The sequence below is a fragment of the Prunus persica genome, chromosome G8, assembly GCF_000346465.2.
Source record: "Prunus persica cultivar Lovell chromosome G8, Prunus_persica_NCBIv2, whole genome shotgun sequence".
Lineage (NCBI taxonomy): Eukaryota > Viridiplantae > Streptophyta > Magnoliopsida > Rosales > Rosaceae > Prunus > Prunus persica.
This window is the reverse complement of record NC_034016.1, coordinates 10,927,173-10,944,679: the sequence shown is the minus strand read 5'-3', so window position 1 is coordinate 10,944,679 and position 17,507 is coordinate 10,927,173. Positions and strand designations below refer to the sequence as shown.

The window sequence follows — 17,507 nt, the reverse complement described above, 5'->3', positions numbered from 1 at the left end:
ACGACAAGGGCCATGCTTCCTGAAATCAGGAGTCTAGAACTGACCAGAGGCTCACAACAATGTCTTCAACCTCACCAAGAAACAGGCTAATGATGTAGAATCAGGGGGCTCGCAATGCTGTGTTGCCAAAATAGCAAAGTCACCAAACGAACCTAAACCACCACAGGCCAACTCACGACATCCTCTAAACAGCCCAGCTCTAGGCCCTTACTTCTTGCCAACGATCCAAAGACCCCAACCTCTTTGCCGAATTAGTGCCGCTAAGAGGTCTTAAACTACCATACGGCAAGCCCCGATCGGATCCAACGAGAGGCCTCTACAAATCTCCACTCAACCCTTGTCGTTCGGCAATAGTTGAACAGCAGCAGATGCGCAACCTCTGATCCACAAACGAACCCTAGCCGATCCAAAACTTTGAGACAGCACCGAGATTTCTAGAAACACACGAAGTGTATTAACCTCCAAAGCTCGACTCCAGCTTCGAGCCACCACCGAAGACCCAAACCTCTCCAGCACTCTCGCCGAACTCACCCTCCCAAATCAGCCTAGCCCCAAAATATCACTCTTGCCGAACGGCAATGATCATGCTAAAGGTATACGGTGCAGGTTGTGACCCTTGGTGCAGATTTTATACTAAGCTCCTCATCCAAACCCTAGCTCCAAAAATAAACAAAAGGGCTCAGCCCATTTCACAAAGGGTTAGACTAAAGTAGGACTAGGCTAAGTTTGGCCTCTTTGCCGAACGGCAAGGAGCATACAATGGAAACATGGGCTCCCAATGGACTCTCCATACCGAAGCCCCAATACTCGCTCAACGAATTTGTGTTGCTTTGGCCCGCAATGGATTCTTCACCCAAAAATAAAAAAGGCTGGGACCTTGTCGAACAGCAAGGGCCATGAAAGTTGAAAGGAGCCCCCAAATTTTTTCAAAGACTCAGCCTGCCTGTCTAGCTTCCCAGCTTTCAAAAAAAAAAAAAAAGATATATATATATTGAAACAGCTTTGCTGAACGGCAAGGCCTGCTGAAGCAAGAAAGGACTCACCCAATCCTTCCCCTACCGAAGCCTAGCCCCTGAAACCTAAGGGCCCAGCTCCCAGCCTCCCAACAGAATGCCCAGGTACCCAGCTACCAGCAGTTCTAGGGGCTTACACAGCTTGTATCATTCATTCCATGTGTTGACACAACTTCTAGCTTGCCAACTTGGGAGACTAGGGAATGCCCCACGGCTCCCACTGAAGCTGGAATGCTCGGTCATGATTACACTAAAACTCACAAGTTCCCAACCCAGAAGTTACTTCTTGACCGCGAACTTGGGGGACTACTGTTTAGACCATAATCAACCGAGCATACCTAGCATCAAAGCAACTAGCACCGAGGCAGCCATGCCTTCTTCCCTGCCGAAGGAAGACACACTTCCGAGGTGCCAGACACCTGCCGAAGCTCCCAAGTGCCAAACCTAATCCCAAGGACACGTGTCGCCACCACGGCGACTTACACAAAGTCCTACATTGAAACTTTGTGCAAACCTCCCGCTTTCACTTCTCTATAAATAGGGAACAGTACCCAAGTAAAAAAGGTAACTACTTTCTCATCTTTACTGTTACTTTGTCAAAGTTACCACTTATAGCTGACTTAAGCATCGAAGAGCCTTCGGCCGACACCATACCGGTGTCCGAAGCTTAACGATTGCTTCTCCTATTTTGTCTTCTGCAGGTTCTCCTCTTACCAAAGGCCTTAGCTTTCTTCCCTGCTGAAGACTCCACACACCTCATCACTAAGTTGGACTCAATACTGGCCGGGCCATTTTGAGCATAAACAGTTTACATTGAGAGAGATGTTTTTGCTTGTATTGATAACGAAACTATAATGCAATGTTTTCAAAATATGAAAACTCGTCGTGGTCAATTGTAATTTGTATTATTGGTTTTGTTATGAATTATGAATGGAAGTACTATCTTTATATCTTTTTAGTATTATTTAGTATTATTTTCTTTGTAGAAAAATTTCATAACATAATCTTGGATCTGCCACTGCTCGTGGGTGTCAACTAGCCGGCAAGTGACGCTGAATCGATGATATCTTTAACCGACAATAATCAATTCACTTAGAAATCAGTATGAGTCGGTTTGATTTCGGCAATAACATAGGAGGCGACGATGAGCTTATAAATCATGGCTCATGCTCTATCCTCTACACAATGAGCTAGACTAAGCGTGCCTGTGCCTATAGTATCAGGCCGGGCTAAGCCCGCCGTAGGTATGGGACCCCGCCAGATCATAGCCCCGAAAAAATAAGATAGGAGTTGAATACGTTTGCTTGTTTGGCAGAGGGTCCTTCGCTCAATTCTCCTTCTAGGGTTTCAAAACTAGTTATTCTTTTGCCTATTCAGATCAAATTCTTCTTCTAAGTTTTCAAAACAACTTGTTCTTCTTATTCACTATAAAGGTTTCATTACAAACCCATAAATCCATTCTTAACAAAACAAAAATATTGGGCACAATCAGAGAACAATTTCTTAACCATTTGAAAGAAAAACTGATGTCATATTGTTTTTTTTCCCCTCCTTTCGAGAAGCATTGCCCTTTGTTCCTTAACATGAATGTACTCCGGAGGCTATCTAGTCATCTCCTCTACCCAACAAGCAACGTAACAACAAAGAAAATTGGCTGAAACTCACTTCTAGAAAATAAGAAGTAATTGGAAGGGGGCAGAGGCTTTCGAAAATAAGAAGTAAATAGAAAATAAGAAAATCTCTGTATGAATTAATTTGTCCCAGATAAGGCTTTTGAAAATGTGCAAGAGTTGCAATAACTTTTGATCATTGACCGTTGACTGATTAAAATGGGGAAATGTGATTGAGGAAAGAACGAATAAGCAGCAGCAGCAGCAGCACAGCATAGGACGCGAAGTCGGAGCATGAGGTTTAAGCATAGCATATGCTATTCCGAATTCTGAACCTATTTCATTATTCAAACTTTGAACAGCTAAAATTAGTCCGTCCTGCCTGGACAAAGCCAGGCATAATCCTCTCATGGATATCTTACCAGAAGAAATACCGGTGATTAATGACTACCACAAAATCTCAACTAAAAATGTACTGAAAAAAGGGCAGAGGAAGTAGATCGTGCTTCCCTAATACATTTAAACTCCCAACACTTAGATACAAAACCAAAAGAGGTGAGGTTTTACGGGCAAATAAAAATTTAGAACTTCATCTTTGACAGTGAATTAAGTAAAACTCAATTACTGCTCCGGCACTCACTTTTTCACTTCTTCATAATCTGCCTCGGGAGCTTGGTCTCCACCCTCGGTCCCTGATCCACCGGAAGAAGAGTCACCGCCTGAACCTCGTGACATGTGCTCCCCAATCTTAGAAACAGCTTTGTTCGCAGCCTCAAGCTTGGCCTTAATTTCTTCAGCATTGTCCCCTCCAATTGCCGTCCTCAATTCTGCAACTGCATCCTCAATTTCTTTGGCAACTTCACTTGGGATCTTGTCACGATACTCATTCAAGCTCTTCTCGATACTGTAGATGGTAGTATCGGCACTATTTCTGATGTCAATTAGAGCTTTCCTCTCTTGATCTTTCTGAGCATGTAGCTCGGCTTCCCTGACCATCTTCTCAATCTCATCTTCAGAAAGCCCTCCAGACGAGCGAATGGTAATCTGCTGTTCTTTGCTGGTGGCCTTGTCCTTGGCAGAAACAGTGACAATACCATTGGCATCAATATCGAAGGTGACTTCAATCTGAGGCATGCCCCTTGGTGCTGGAGGAATGCCCACGAGTTCAAACTCTCCCAACATCTTGTTGTCAGAAGCCATCTCGCGCTCTCCTTGTAGCACCTTGATACCCACTTGAGTTTGGTTGTCAGCCGCAGTTGAAAATACCTGAAATGATACAAAACAAATCAGGAACACAAAATAGACAGCAAAAGGAAAGAATGTGGGGTCAGATTAAAACCCAAGGAAAACAAAACCAAGGTCAAAGGTCATAACTGCAATCCAGCCAACCTAGACCCTCCAACTCATATTAACTCTAATAAGAAGAAATAAAAATAATAAAATGCTCCTTAAAAATTCACCCTTCACACCAACATATCAACTAGTCGTTGTAATCTGAAGTACGTTTGGGTGGCTTTAATGACTGACCTGACTCTTCTTTGTTGGAATTGTTGTGTTGCGGCTAATCAACCTGGTGAAGATTCCACCCAATGTCTCAATGCCCAGTGATAGAGGAGTGACATCCAGAAGAAGCAACTCCTTAACATCACCACGAAGGATGCCACCTTGGATGGCAGCTCCCATAGCAACAGCCTCATCAGGATTCACTCCTTTGCTTGGGCTCTTGCCAAATATTTGTGTAACCACCTCTTGCACTTTGGGAACACGTGTCATCCCTCCAACAAGAAGGACCTCGTCGACATCCTTAATAGATGTATTAGCATCCTTCAGACAATTCTTACATGGAGCCTTTGTCCTCTCAATCAAGTGATTTACCAGACTTTCAAATTTGGATCTTGTCAACGTGATGTTCAGATGTTTAGCACCTGAAGCATCAGCTGTAATGAAGGGAAGGTTAATCTCAGTTTGTGATGTTGACGAAAGTTCAATCTTCGCCTTCTCAGCTGCCTCCCTAAGTCTCTGCAAGGCAAGCCTATCCTTTGCCAAATCAATGCCCTCAGTCCTCTTGAATTCACTCACCAAGAAGTCCAGCAAAGCATTGTCAAAATCCTCTCCTCCCAGGAATGTGTCGCCATTTGTTGCTTTCACCTACATAAGAGAGAGTTGTTACTGATATTTTACAAAATGAAGGGAAAAAAAAGACTTAACTGGATGGCAAAGTATGCAAACCTCAAAAACGCCATTGGATATCTCCAGAATGGATACATCGAATGTTCCACCACCAAGATCAAACACAGCTATTAGCCCTTCCTTGTTGTTCATACCATAGGAAAGTGCAGCAGCAGTAGGCTCATTTATGATTCTCTGTACATCTAGACCAGCAATTCTGCCAGCATCCTTTGTTGCTTGCCTCTGCGCATCATTGAAATAGGCTGGAACTGTGATCACAGCTTTTGTTACACTCTTTCCAAGGTAAGCCTCCGCAGTCTCTTTCATCTTTGTTAGGACAAAGGCTCCAATTTGGCTTGGGGAGTACTGCTGACCATTGACTTCAACCCAAGCATCTCCATTTGGAGCTTTCACTATCTTGTATGGAACCATCTTCATTTCTTTTTGCGTCTGGGGATCTTCAAAGCGCCTACCAATCAGACGCTTGGTTCCAAAAACTGTGTTTGTGGGATTCGTGACAGCTTGACGTTTTGCTGGAGTACCAACCAATAGTTCTCCTTTCTGGTTGAAAGCAACCACTGATGGTGTGGTTCGAGCTCCTTCAGAATTCTCAATGACTTTGGGGTTCTATAACAAATCCACAATTAATCAGACATAAATGGCTTGCACAAAAAGCTTAAACAAGAAATTAGGTCAGAACATCAGTAAGAACTTACCTTTCCTTCCATCACAGCCACGCATGAGTTGGTAGTACCCAAGTCAATGCCAATAACATCATTTCCAGCAGGTTTGGAACTATCAGAGAAGATTTCATTAAAAACAATCCAACATAGAGAAAAATTTGAAATATTTACATAATGAACTAGGCAAGTCCAAAATACCTGAAAGTTCTAGCCAAACTTCCCCATTTTTGAACAAGATGTGATGAATTTGAAGTGCTATTCAACTGCAAAACCATAAAGTATATAATAAGCACTGCGATGCATAATGAACAATCATATACAACTTCAATTCATATATAACTGAGTTTCCTACTATAACCCATTACATCGCCCCAATATGTAAATAAAATTCCATCTTGATCAAATCATCTGAACTAAGCAGTAATTTATATAAAATAAAAGAAATGTAAAGCTCTATAAAATGATCCTCAAACTTTGTTGAAATTGGCAATAAAAACAACAGTACTCCACCGCCCTAAATGTCAGTCATCAGGCAAAGATGACAGTCAAAAAGAGCTTCAAGAGTTCGTAACTATCATTAACCCAATCAAAACAACAAAATCACACACCAGAAGCCTGAAAGATGATCACGCAATAGATAAAAATCACACACCAGAAGCCTGAAAGATGATCACGCAATAGATAAAAATCACACATATATTATTTTAAAAAACCCTCAGCTCCGTTTCTCGGTTTGGCCTCTCAGAAAACGGAGGAAAATATTAAACATTTCAAAAGAAGTTGTTCACTTATGCGTTTCTAATTCCTCGGATCACAACCAACAAAAACTTCATAAAATAAACATTTATATAACAAAATGAAAAAAAAGCTAAGTTATTTCACCCGAATGACAGATCAGAATGAAAGAAGATCTAGGGTCGAGAGTACAAAGACGAAAAAGTTGCGAACTTGAAGGAATCTGAGCAAGGGTAAGAGACGTACGGATCGGTAGGCACAGAGAGGGGCCGATGCGATGTCACGACGTCGTAGTGAACGAAGTAACGCGGCGGTGGCCATGGCAGATGCTGTGATTAGAACAACACGCACACAGACGAAGAACTCGAAAGGGGAAAAACGGGGAGGGTTTTGAGCTCTAGGGTTTAGGGTTTTTGTTGGGAGGGCGTTCTTTTATGAGGCGGAAATTGAGCGAAGGATGCGTGTGGAAAGTTCTGGATCTATCTTAAACGGTGTCGTCTGATGGGTTTGTCATTTGTGGTTTATAGTAGCCAGACGACGTCGCGTTATGTGTAGCTGGTTGTGCGGTGCTACGTGGCGAAAGGAGGTGGTCTGATCTGACTTTCCCTTATGTGCCTATTTTATTGGGATAGAAAGCAGGAAGCTTTCTTGGGCTGCACTCCGAAGTCACAACCAAATCCCGTGCTTAATTTAAATATTTTTATTTTTCAAGACAAAAATAAAATAAAATAAAAAATAATCTTTTTATTAAATACAATTTATTCCCTTATTATTATTTTTCTTTTATTTTTGGGCAGACCTAGCTTGACCAAGTTTGATCTTTGGAATGTTTAGCTCGTAAAGCGCGTGAGCAGCTTGTTCATAAAAGAAGTTTGCTTGGATGAGCAATCTTTTGAATAATGAATTCGACGCATTTCTTTCCACTTGCAAAAGCTCAAAGCATTATGTTTGTTTTCTTCTATTTGATGATTTTATATTGACTATGTATTGTTCTTAAAGAACACACACGTTCCGACAATGCTATTTTCATCTTCTTCTTCTTAGGGTTCTTCCTTGCTATCTTTTTTAAAGTTATTCTCTTCACTCTTCTCCAGGTATCCATCTCTCTCTCTCTCTCCAATATGCTTCTTCTCTCTTCATCTTCTCTTTCTTTATGTATTTCCTTTCTTTTATTAAATTTTTGTGGAAATTAAGTTATGAGTTTTTCCTTTTTGACGTTTTTTTCTTGCTATATTGGAACAATACATGCAGCTTTGTATTCAACTCAATAATCAAATAATCAAATAATTATTATGCGGCTATGTATCCAACTTAATACATGCTGTTGAGTTTTTCTTGCGTTTTTTTCTTTATGTATTTCACCTTCTCCAAGTATCCAACTCAATAATCAAATTATCATCCCAAGTCAGCGATTGGAACAATACATGCGGCTATGTTTTTCTTGCTGTATTTTTTTTTCTTTCTACTTTTGGTGCTTTGTTGGTTTGTTTTCTGGTTATTTCCGTGTTGCTACTGCTGGCTGTTGATTCTCTTCTTGCCTGCTTTTGTTGGGCTTCAATATATTCTCTTTTTTTCTTAATTAGATATATGCAAATTATATTGTCTATATTTTCTATATCTCCACTTAAATTATCAAAGAATTTTTTGTAAAAATAATAATATGATCCGATGTTATCCGGAACAGTACCAAACACAATATAACTTAGTCAGACTATTTATCTGGAACATCACCAAATACTTTATAATATTATGGATAAACAGTCAGTACTCTCTGGAACAGATTAATACTATCTGACATATTTTAATTAGTACAATCGGACGTACTAAACGAGCCCTTTAATCAAATGTTAAATAGAGGCGTGTACCGGTTTGTATCTTCGGGATGGATAAAAGGTTAAACCTAGAAACCGAAATGTGAATGAATAAAATGAATTGAACATTTTCTTGTTTGTTTTTCTCTCTTCATTTCTTTTCCTTTTCCTGCGGCGTTTCTTTCCTTTCTCTATATTTGGGTTCTATCATTAAACCTCAATGAAATGAAATAAAATAAAAATAAAAAAAATAAAAAATTTGGCTTTGGGGAAAAGAATAAAAAAACCAAAACCTTTCATAGATTTTCAGGAAAAGTGAAAAGAATCAAGAAACCCACGTTTTCCATTTGCAAAAGATATTTGATATACATTTCCCAATTCAATGATCAATGAAATATTGAGTTGAGTTTCACTCTTCTAGGTCAGAAGTTCTCAAGCAAGGCATAGTTTTTTTATTTTTTTTATTTTTTTTTACTCATTGAGCTCCATACATCTGAAATTTAGTTGAAAAATCAGCAAGCAATGACTTCATTGCTAGTTTAATCACAAACACTGAATCTCTCAATGGCATCCTTACTGAATTCTTCTTTCTATTTTTTTTTTTCAGGTCGCAAAAGAGCGATTCATATTTGAAATGAAAAAGGATCAATAAATCCCAACTCCCAAATCCTCACAACAGTTGAAAGGAGTCTATGGTTATGATCATACAGCTGTTAACTTTTTAGTATACATTATTCAGCAACAGAAGGAGGGAATAAGAAATAGTAACCACTACTGCAGCAGTATTTAACATATGATACAAGACTCTACATTTTACAAGCTGACCTCCAAGGACAAAAAATGGAGGAAAGTATGAACCAATTAGAAACCAACATAAGATTACAGAAAAAGAATTAAGGTTGATGAGGACAAGATCTGGAATTATGAATATTCAAATGAACAAAAAATAATGTGAAGCCGGGGAACCAAGTAAGAAGAAATAAAAGGGCATACTGTGAATGTTTTGCTTTCCTCAAATCCGAAGGTAGCCCCTTCTTTCTTGAACTCCAATTCCATGGGTTCTCCTGAGGAATGATTTCCTGTTGAGGGACCAGCTTCTCTTCATGGCTCTTGTCCTGTGCCAAGTAGCTATTCGGGTATACAGAGAAGGAAAGCTGAAGCAGAGCAGTGCCAGAAGTAGCATAGCTACACAGAGTAACATGACATTACGGAAACCATTTTTCAACGTTGGGTCTTTTTGTCCTGTCCATGGAACTCCCCCCACATTCATGCCAAACACTGCAAGAAATACAGAAATGCTTGTTGTCAAAAGCTTCTTGCTCACAGTGGAAACACATAAGAATGCCTCAGAAAATCCCGGAACTGAAAAGTTATGCAACTTTACCTCCAGTAATGATGGATAAAGGAAGGAATATTATAGAAAGGAATGAGAGATAATACAGTTTCCTGTTTATCTGCTCAGCTTGCCAGCTGTCTAGACCAGCCTGTATTGCTGTGACACGATTTGCTATAAAGCCTACATTGTCCTTTAGCCTCCTCAACCGTCCGATCAGCTCTTCAAGAGAGATAATATCTTCACTGGAAAACCAATGTTTTGAGGAACATTTTTCTTTGACCCGAGGAAAAACTTGCTCCCCATGAGCAATCACCTGAGCTCAGTAAAATTAAATGCCAAACCAAGAAAGATTATTCCACATGGTTTCATTCATTGATGAGAACTTAAATCAAATAGAAGCTACAGTTCCTACCAAATCACATTCTTTTGAACAATCAAGGAGCATTGATATGACACACCTCCAGAGACTAGAAGTCTTAGTGTTATTTGGGAACCCAACGACCAAAATGGCTGATGGAAAAGCTATCAAGTACTCTAAAGTCATGAAACTGCAATTCGGGTTGGCCTACTTTCGGTTTTGGGCTATTTTCATTGTACTTTTAAAGGGTATGTTGCTACTTATCATAAAGTAGATTGTGAAATCACCATAAAAAATATGCAGTAATGCTTTAATTGGAAGCAAGCTAGAATAACTCATAAACCTTCTTGCTTCCACACATCATAGAAAATGATGAGCTGACAAACTACCTGCAGGAGGCGCTGCAGATCTAGATGTATTTTAGGAAATCTTCTGTCATCTAGCATTTGTTTCTTCAAAGCAAAACCACCTGTTAGAAATCAGAACATCATTGTATATTAATCAGTTGAAATAAGTGCTAAATTTACATAGAAGACTCACCTAAAAATCCACTTTTCTTTCTATTTTCTATACCAAAGTTTGTATGTTATTTTTAGTATAATAGGTAGCATGTGGAGGATCAACTTGCAAAGAACGATGCTATATAAGTTAGAAAGGCTTTCAAGTGCAATCGTTGATGAATATATGCATATGGATATTCTGTCAGTTGCACATTATCAAAGCAATAGTACAATAATTAGGTGTACCAAACAACATAAACCAGAGCATGTTCATGTGTAAGATATCAGAAAATGTCAGATATCACCTTAAACATATTGATTTGGTTTGGATTAAATCTAATTAGGTATGCTTGATTTTACGATCATCCGTACAATATCGACAAAAGGTCCTAATATTGATCCCGTATGCTTTCCTATAAGAAAGAAATATGTAAACTATTCTTATGACTATACTGATGTCTGATCTTTTCATAGAAATTTCTATTTGCTGAAACATTATTTGTTTAAATTACTTACCAACTATGGTTGGCTTTCCCATTATATACAGGACAATGAAAGCAGATACTCTGAACAAGGTTGGTTTGTCTTCCTATAATATCTCTTATTAACTTATAATTAGAGGTGGACACCAATTGGATCCGTATACCAACTTAACCCAGGCTAATTGGCTTGAGAAAATGGACACTGAAACTAGCTGAATACGGAGGTTGAGACCCAATGGACACAAACACAGCCCCACAGTCGAAACTCTCAGCATGGTGTAGTGGCACCATCCAAACCTCCAGAAGACAAAGAACAAACAAATTTCTACCTCAAAATATCCTGGGGGTGAGGGAGGAAGAGGAGAGAGGCTTACAGAGGACGAGCCGAATAAGAGAGAGGTTTTGTTACTTATCAAGTGGAAGTCTAACTACAAATGGGAGATAATACAATTACTAAAATCATTAGCAATTTGAAATGATATCTATGGAAAAGTATATATTGAATAATGACAAGTCAGTAGTTATACAAAAAGGACAATGAAGTACATCCCACCATTTACTGATGGTATCCCAAGTCAGCAAAAACAATTACCACCTTAGAATTGCTTACAACAGAGAACAGAACTAACAGATTAGAAATGTGAGGTGTGAAGTACGAAACTTTTAAGTTCTATAACATTTTAAATGCACTGGATGAGAAATAAAAATTGATCCGAGAGATTTGTCAGAAAAGCAATAATATTGGTGATAAACAATGTATAGGCAGAAGAATATGTTAAAAGGAAATCTTTTGGGAGGCAGCTTAAATGTAGTAATTGGAACTCACCTTTATCCAGCTGAAGCTCAACAGAATCCAATTCTATCTCAAGTTTAGTCACAACATCCTGGAGGTGATCAACATGCGTGTCAACAATATGAACTACAAGATTTGACACAGATTTTGGCACTGGATTATCGGCTTCCTCAGAGTGATTCATTGTCAATAAGAACTCAAGAACATGCTCCCCTATAACAATCCCACTCCTTTCCTTATGCTCACCTCTATGATAAGAGGGACTCTCCACACTAGGAATCTCTGAGAGAAGAGATTGACCTACTGGTGAGAAACCCAATCTGGGGACACGGCCCAAACTCACGGTGATTACTGCATTCTCAGTAATTCTTGCGGCAATTCTAAATGTAAAATCACTGGATGGAGGGCCAGGAGAGTTGACTCTGAAAACAAGAGCCCCATCAACATGCCCACAAAATGGTCCATTGCTGACAAGAGAGAGAATGTCTTGGAGTTTCAAAGGCGGGCAAAGAACACCAATGAGGTATTGTGCAGATTGAGAAAGTTTCTGATTTCCTTTTGGAAGTTCCACATGGTACCAACAAAACTCATTTCCTCTACCTTCTGTAAGATCCCATTCCTTATTGTAAAACTTTCCAAAACCATCAAAGATATAGGCTTTCTTTCTCACCATGCCCCCAAACTGGTTCCGGTAGAGATGGGGCTCTCTGAGAGGAGCTTCTGCCGAGGCCTCCCTGTCCATTTCCTCTGCCTCTCTGTTGTTGACCGGTATTTCATCAGCTAGATCCATAAATGTACACTATTCTTATCTAATCGATCTAATGCTAAACCAATTCTGAAATATATCAAAGTTAATTCTATCTAGAAAATCCTAAATCAACCTCCCCACCAATCATATGAAGATTCTAATCATTTACAGGTCCAACACAAATAAATTGCAGGCCTTCCAACTTGACAGGTGTATATAATCAATCCCTTTTTGTCCAATTACATAACAAATGCCTAAGATGGTGAAGATAATCCAACTAGATTGCCCCAATACAATACAGGAAAAACTCTTAGATCCTATTATATAAACAGCCAAGATTCCAAATTCACCATTCAGCAATCCCTGCAAGTTACATCAGAAACTATATTCATATTCCATGCATTCTCAAATTTGTAAACTGGCCGAAACACATCAACATCCAGAATATAAAGAAATAACCCAAATAATGGATGACCTTTTACCTCATTGAAAAGCTAGAAATCCAGCACCACACGGCCTAAACAAGAAAACCCAAGTGAAAACCAGCACAACCCATCAAGCATCACCAGAAAGAGACCGAATTACCAATAACCCAGAAAGTCTTAGAGCAGCCACGCGCTATTGAACAATTCAAATGAAAGATTTTTTTTCTTCATATTATTAGCTTACATTATGAAACATCTTGTTTGGTCAATAAATTGCGGAATATTTCGGAAAATAAAAGGTGGAGAAAACAAGGAACCTCACGTTCTGCATATAGTCAACAATTTCTGGGAAACTTCCGCGTCCAACTCGAAAACCACCTCTAAATATTGTATTGTTTAATACAAATTTTAATTTAAAGGTATCCCCATTTTAATAGAATTGTGAAGCTCCCTTGTTTAATAAGCATGAATTATTACCACTATAGATCTCATTGTTTTCAGTCACATTCTTATAGTATTATATTTATTTTTGTTCAGATTATGAAAATAGTGATTGTTTGTAGTTGTATGATTGTAGAGACAAACATGGAAAGATGGATTTTGTTGTTAGATTTTGTGAGGTGAAAGAGTGAAAATAGGGATTTACCGTGTAGAGATAATATCAATGACCAGCGTTTGTTTTTTTCTTCTTCTTCCTTTTTTCTCTTTATTTGGTTGCTGTTGGCTAACAGCCCAACTAATCTTTGTTCCTTTTCTGTTCCCAAAAATATCAGGAATCTCCACACATGTTATGCATGTGTTTAAAAAGAAAGTTATTACATACTAGAACTCTCCACACATCATGTTATGGATGTCTTTAAAAAGTTGTTGCATACTAGAAATCTCTACGCATGTTATGGATGTGTTTAAAAAGAAGCGACTATATGTGATATTAAGTGAAACCCACCACTGGATAAAAAATAGGAGTCATTAACCGACCAAGCAATCCAAACAAGAAAGTACTGAGAATTCGATAATTTTCTTCTCTTCTAAAAAATCTTTATCCTTCTTCAAAGAGTTTTGCGCGCGTGTGTGTGGTACAGAATAGGTGCTTTGATTTATTTTTGTTGTAACAGTTTTGAAACTCTGTTTTCGGGTATATGGGTCCTTTTGTTTTTAGTCTCATATCTTTTAGGTTTACGCAGATCCAGGATTCTTATGACAGGGGGTCATTGTGTAAAAGTTTATAATTTTTTTAAGAATAAAATAACATTAAAAAAATTTAACGATAGCACTTTTATTCCTAATCAACTAATCAAAACACAAAACCTTGATCAATTGAGAAAACAAAAACCTAATTAATTAACGAAAGTATATGAAGCACAGATACAAATACAAATATGACGATACGACACGACATGGGGACACAATAAATCTTTCAAAACTAGAATACGATACGTCTTGAATACGGCAATAAAAAATGATATATAATTTTTAAATATATTTAAATAATATAATTTTATTATTTAATAAACAAATATTACATAACATGAAAGGACCTGCCTCGGATTTCCCAAAACTCAAGGCAAATTCTGTGGAATTCCCGACATCACCCCGATGTCGGGCCCACTTACTAAAGACTGAGACATTCTGCCGAAATTTCGGCAGAGTCTCCCCTGTAAATTGAACATTTCCCAAAATTTCAACCTATATAAAAACACATTTAATGTTCACAACTGGCAGCATGCACAATATAATTTCATGCAATTCACATAAACGGCCTTCGGCCTTCCAATAATTCTCAACTACCAAGCATGCTAGCAAATCAATTCATGCCTTAAGCAAGGCAAATGATAAATTCAGAATATAAATTATGACTATTAAATTCAACATGCATCATTTCACCTTTCAACATACGAGGTTTTAGCCTCCTAACACAATCACATTTTTACCTCAATTTCAGGACCATCAACAAGGTCCGAACCAATCTCCCTATAACAATATGACTAACATTTAGTCTGCAGCTGCACCTAGTAAAATTAGGCTGCCTATGTACCCTTACTGAGAGATCAAGCCACACGTAGTTCTTCCCTAAAACTCAATTCCACACATAGGCAATACCTTTATTTATTTCTTTGTATTTCACATTATCTCCCCATACGCCGGTACTACCAACGCCACGTATGGGGCCTGTCAACACGCCGGATAACCTACGTCACGTGCGACCATACCATACTGTCACAATATCTCCCCATACGCCGGTACAACTAACGTCACAAATGGGGTCTGTCTCAACGCCAGATAACCTACGCCACGCGAGACCTGCACATCATATCACATATCTCCCCATACGCCGGTACAACCAAGGTCACGTATGGGGTCTGTCGACAGGCCGGATAACCTACACCATACGCGACCTCAACATAATATCACATAATCTCCCCATACGCCGGTATAACCAACGCCACGTATGAGGTCTGTCTCAACGCCGGATAACCTATACCACGCGAGACCTCAACATCATATCACAATATTTCCCCATACGTCAGTACAACCAACGCCACGTATGGGGTCTGTCGACCCCTTATAACCTACGCCACGTGCGACCTCAACATATTATCACAGAATCTCCCCATACGCCGATACTACCAATGCCACGTATGGGGCCTGTCCGCACGCCGGATAACCTACGCCATGTGGGACCTAACTTTCACAGGGTGGTACTTGTAGTGTAACCAAAATCCGAGGGGGTACCTAAGGTAGTGCGTATAGCACTTCAAACTGACATTCTAGACTCTTTTTATACCTTTACAAACGTATATAAATATAAAATTTACTTCTAATATTGTGTAAACCTCAACAACAGTCTAGCACCCGATAATCCCCCTGGGAAGGTGAGATTACTCCGGAAGACTCACAGTCAACCAAGGGTCAAACTACTCTAACCCTGGTCAAACGGACCCACGAGGGCCACGACCTCCAAATTCCGATCCGAAAGTTCCTATGGGTTCTACAAGGTATAGGACACTCGTCCTGGAAGTTTGGTTCAGATCGCTTACGATCGCACGATCTGACGGTTAATATAAAACATAAACTTTAAATTATTAAATCGGAACATCCGGGGCTCCGATTCACGATCCGTAAATTCCTACACGATCCTAGAAATACCTAGATTAACATATATTAAATTTGAGACCATCCAATGGTCCCAACCTATCGAACTCGGATAACGCTCAATACACGATCGTCCGTTCGATAGACAAACGACGTCCGAATTGAGATCCGCGAAATCCTACGCACTCGTGACAACCTAAGGATCTCATCGAGATACAGTGCTACTCCCCTACCCTCGCCCACGCGCCGGCAGCGTTGGGTTTCCAAAGCGATTACGCATCACCATAAAATCTCAAAACCACGGCTCCAAACTCCTACCCTAGGTATAACACCCTATATGGAGCCACTTTTGTTCTTGGACCTACTCCAAAAACTGACCGGAAGTGGCCGGAATTGCGATCCCAAAACTGGCCAAATTTCAATTCGAAAATCGAATTGCCTACGCAAAGAATCGATCCAATCCTACCCAACCATCAGCTAGAGCATGAAGAATGGATGAATTTTCATACCTTGATCGCCAGAAATGGAGGCCGGAGGAAGAGATTGGAGCCGGCGAAGTTTGGATGAAAACCAGACGAAAATCGCCTTTTTTCGGCGGCTGGAGCGGCGGCCGATGTCGGGGGAGGGCTGGGTCGTGACGCCGAGGCCGAGCCGATCCTTTTGGCACCGTTCCCGTCCGCCGCCTCGGCCGGTGGCTGGAGATACGAGGAGAGAGAGGCCGACGAAGAGAGAGAGAGAGAGAGAGAGAGAGAGAGAGAGAGAGAGAGAGAGAGAGAGAGAGAGAGAAATCTGATTTTTTTATAAAAATCCCATTTTGAAATAATTACGATTGTGCCACTGGGTTTCTTTTGACCATAACTCTCTCGTTACAACTCCGATTCGAGCCCACTACGTGTCTACGAACTCGTCTCAGTACGACCTATCCAAAAATACTAGTCACTACCCCAAACTCTCTCCAGTTAAGAAAATAACCAAAATGCCCTTATCTCAAGGGTAAATTTATAATTTTCCTTAAATAATTTAAATAACTTAAATAAGGGTTAAATTTGGAGTCGGGGTGTTACATAACATGAGTATAGTATTTTTGGGCCTTTTTTTTTACCTGGTTCTTTAGGATATGTATAGGCTTTTTTATTTTTTATTTTTTATTTTTTTATTTTTTTAAATGAGATAGGAGGGACAAACCCCAAAAAGAAACAACAACAACTAACTAGAACAGATCAAACGAGGCCTAACAACTCCTAAAAAATCATCCTCCAAAAAGGATCTAACCCGAGACGGGGCCTCATCCAAATAGCTAACCCCAAAATCCAAATTAAAGCTCCATTTAGCCATACAATCAGCTACAACATTCATTTCTCTGTAAACATGAGCAAGTTGATGCCCAAAACCATTCATACCAAAAATATAAATACATTTATGTTTTGTTTTGTTATAAAACCTGCTTGAATTACAAATGTGCCCCTAAAATTCAAAAAGGGTTTTAGCCAACGTCGTCATCCACTTGATATGTTAAAAAGATTATTAAATTTGTCTTACCCTCTTCAACTTCAATTTGCCTTACTTGCAACCTTTCACCTTTTTTTCCTATAAATAATACCCAATTTTTATCAACCAAAACTCATGACTAGGATCCAACTCATCAAGTTACCTTATTAAGCTCAATATCTAATTTATTATAATTTTTAGATTCCCAAAATACCATTTACAATTCAACGAATGGGGTAGTGATTTTTAGTTTCCCAATTTAT

The 17,507-nt window shown here is 39.3% G+C and overlaps 2 protein-coding genes across 2 annotated transcripts; both read right to left on the bottom strand.

Moving 5' to 3' along the window:
* On the bottom strand, positions 2,939-6,683 carry LOC18767530 (heat shock 70 kDa protein, mitochondrial). The gene is made up of 6 exons (XM_020569876.1): positions 6,457-6,683; positions 5,674-5,738; positions 5,509-5,587; positions 4,853-5,419; positions 4,151-4,771; positions 2,939-3,889 (listed from the first exon to the last, which is right to left on the bottom strand). The coding sequence occupies exons 1-6, from the start codon at positions 6,529-6,531 to the stop codon at positions 3,260-3,262; spliced, it is 2,037 nt and encodes a 678-aa protein (XP_020425465.1). The 5' UTR covers positions 6,532-6,683; the 3' UTR covers positions 2,939-3,259.
* On the bottom strand, positions 8,701-13,293 carry LOC18768694. The gene is made up of 5 exons (XM_007200980.2): positions 12,721-13,293; positions 11,524-12,601; positions 10,105-10,184; positions 9,406-9,670; positions 8,701-9,299 (listed from the first exon to the last, which is right to left on the bottom strand). Exons 2-5 carry the CDS (start codon positions 12,278-12,280, stop codon positions 9,034-9,036), a joined length of 1,368 nt encoding a protein of 455 aa, XP_007201042.2. The 5' UTR covers positions 12,281-12,601; positions 12,721-13,293; the 3' UTR covers positions 8,701-9,033.

Coding starts and splice junctions, on each gene's coding strand:
- LOC18768694 (XM_007200980.2), bottom strand. CDS start 12,280: ATGGATCTAGCTGATGAAATACCGGTCAACAACAGAGAGGCAGAGGAA. Junction 10,185..11,523: donor TGAGCTTCAGCTGGATAAAG/GTGAGTTCCAAT, acceptor GATTTCTAACAG/GTGGTTTTGCTTTGAAGAAA. Junction 9,671..10,104: donor ATCTGCAGCGCCTCCTGCAG/GTAGTTTGTCAG, acceptor TACTGAGCTCAG/GTGATTGCTCATGGGGAGCA.
- LOC18767530 (XM_020569876.1), bottom strand. CDS start 6,531: ATGGCCACCGCCGCGTTACTTCGTTCACTACGACGTCGTGACATCGCA. Junction 5,588..5,673: donor AGTTTGGCTAGAACTTTCAG/GTATTTTGGACT, acceptor CTTCTCTGATAG/TTCCAAACCTGCTGGAAATG. Junction 4,772..4,852: donor TATCCAATGGCGTTTTTGAG/GTTTGCATACTT, acceptor TCTCTTATGTAG/GTGAAAGCAACAAATGGCGA.